The sequence below is a fragment of the Bison bison genome, unplaced genomic scaffold (assembly GCF_000754665.1).
Source record: "Bison bison bison isolate TAMUID 2011002044 unplaced genomic scaffold, Bison_UMD1.0 scf7180017864180, whole genome shotgun sequence".
Lineage (NCBI taxonomy): Eukaryota > Metazoa > Chordata > Mammalia > Artiodactyla > Bovidae > Bison > Bison bison.
The window spans coordinates 9,816,383-9,817,814 of record NW_011494752.1 but is presented as its reverse complement, the minus strand read 5'-3'; the positions used below and the strand labels follow the sequence as shown (position 1 = coordinate 9,817,814).

Sequence of the window (1,432 nt, the reverse complement as noted above, 5' to 3'; positions counted from 1 at the left end):
GAGTGATCCATGAGCTCTGTGCGCTGTAGCTGCCTGCAGGCCACCAGGAAGATCTTGACGTAGATGACCAGCATGATGAGCAGTGGGGGCAGGACGCAGCCGAAGAAGTTGAAGTACACCATGTAGCTCATGGGCACCACGTTTTCGAAGAGACACCTGATGAGGCAGCAGCTCACGTTCATGGCTGCATCCCCCGGCTCCGTGCAGTTGGTGGCAATTTTTCTGTCATTCCACCCCAAGAACGGTGTCAGGCCAATGCCAAAGGCCAGGACCCAGAGGGCAGCAATGACTCCTCTCGCTCGGGCCCCAGTGACCAGACTCTTATACCTGTTCAAAAGGACATGGTCTGTTACAGCAAACTCAGAGCACCCCACCATCCCTGCTTTCTGTGCCAGGACTTGACTCCAGCAGCCTCAGGTCCACATTCATAGGGCACTAGGGGCTTTTGTCTGCAATGCTGACGACAGTCAAATGTATAAGCAGCTTTGCTTCAACAAGATTTTCATTCTTACTAACTCACCTCTGATGATAAATCATGGTCAAGGAGAGCAAGTAGCAAATTCTTTTAAAAAAAGAAAACATTTGTTTGGCTGCGCCAGCTCTTGGTTGCAGCAGTCAGGATCTTTCAGTTGCAGTATGCAGGATACCAAGGGAACATTTCATGCAAAGATGGACTCAATAAAGGACAGAAATGGTATGGACCTAACAGAAGCAGAAGATATTAAGAAGAGGTGGCAAGAAAACACAGAAGAACTGTACATAAAAGATCTTCATCACCCAGATAATCATGATGGTGTGATCACTCACACTTACCTACAGCCAGACTTCCGGGAATGCGAAGTCAAGTGGGCCTTTGGAAGCATCACTATGAACAAAGCTAGTGGAGGTGATGGAATTCCAGTTGAGCTATTTCAAATCCTGAAAGATGAGGCTGTGAAAGTGCTGCACTCAATATGCCAGCAAATTTGGAAAACAGCAGTGGCCACAGGACTGGAAAAGGGCAGTTTTCATTCCAATCCCAAAGAAAGGCAATGCCAAAGAATGCTCAAGCTACTACACAATTGCACTCATCTCACATGCTAGTAAAGTAATGCTCAAAATTCTCCAAGCCAGGCTTCAGCAATACATGAACCGTGAACTTCCAGGTGTTCAAGCTGGTTTTAGAAAAAGGGGAACCAGAGATCAAATTGCCAACATCTGCTGGATCATCGAAAAAACAAGAGAGTTTCAGAAAAACGTTTATTTCTGCTTTACTGACTATGCCAAAGCCTTTGACTGTGTGAATCACAATAAACTGGAAAATTCTGAAGGAGATGGGAATACCAGACCACCTGACCTGCCTCTTGAGAAACCTGTATGCAGATCAGGAAGCAACAGTTAGAACTGGACATGGAACAACAGACTGGTTCCAAATAGGAAAAGGAGTACGTCC

At 46.2% G+C, this 1,432-nt stretch overlaps 1 protein-coding gene across 1 annotated transcript in view; it reads right to left on the bottom strand.

The window, feature by feature from the left end:
* ADORA2B (adenosine A2b receptor) overlaps positions 1-1,432 on the bottom strand; it is a 21,062-nt gene that overhangs the window by 1,174 nt on the left and 18,456 nt on the right. The window contains exon 2 of the mRNA XM_010842943.1: positions 6-327. Coding sequence (XP_010841245.1) covers positions 6-327 — 322 coding nt within the window. The remainder of the gene's footprint in view (positions 1-5; positions 328-1,432) is intronic.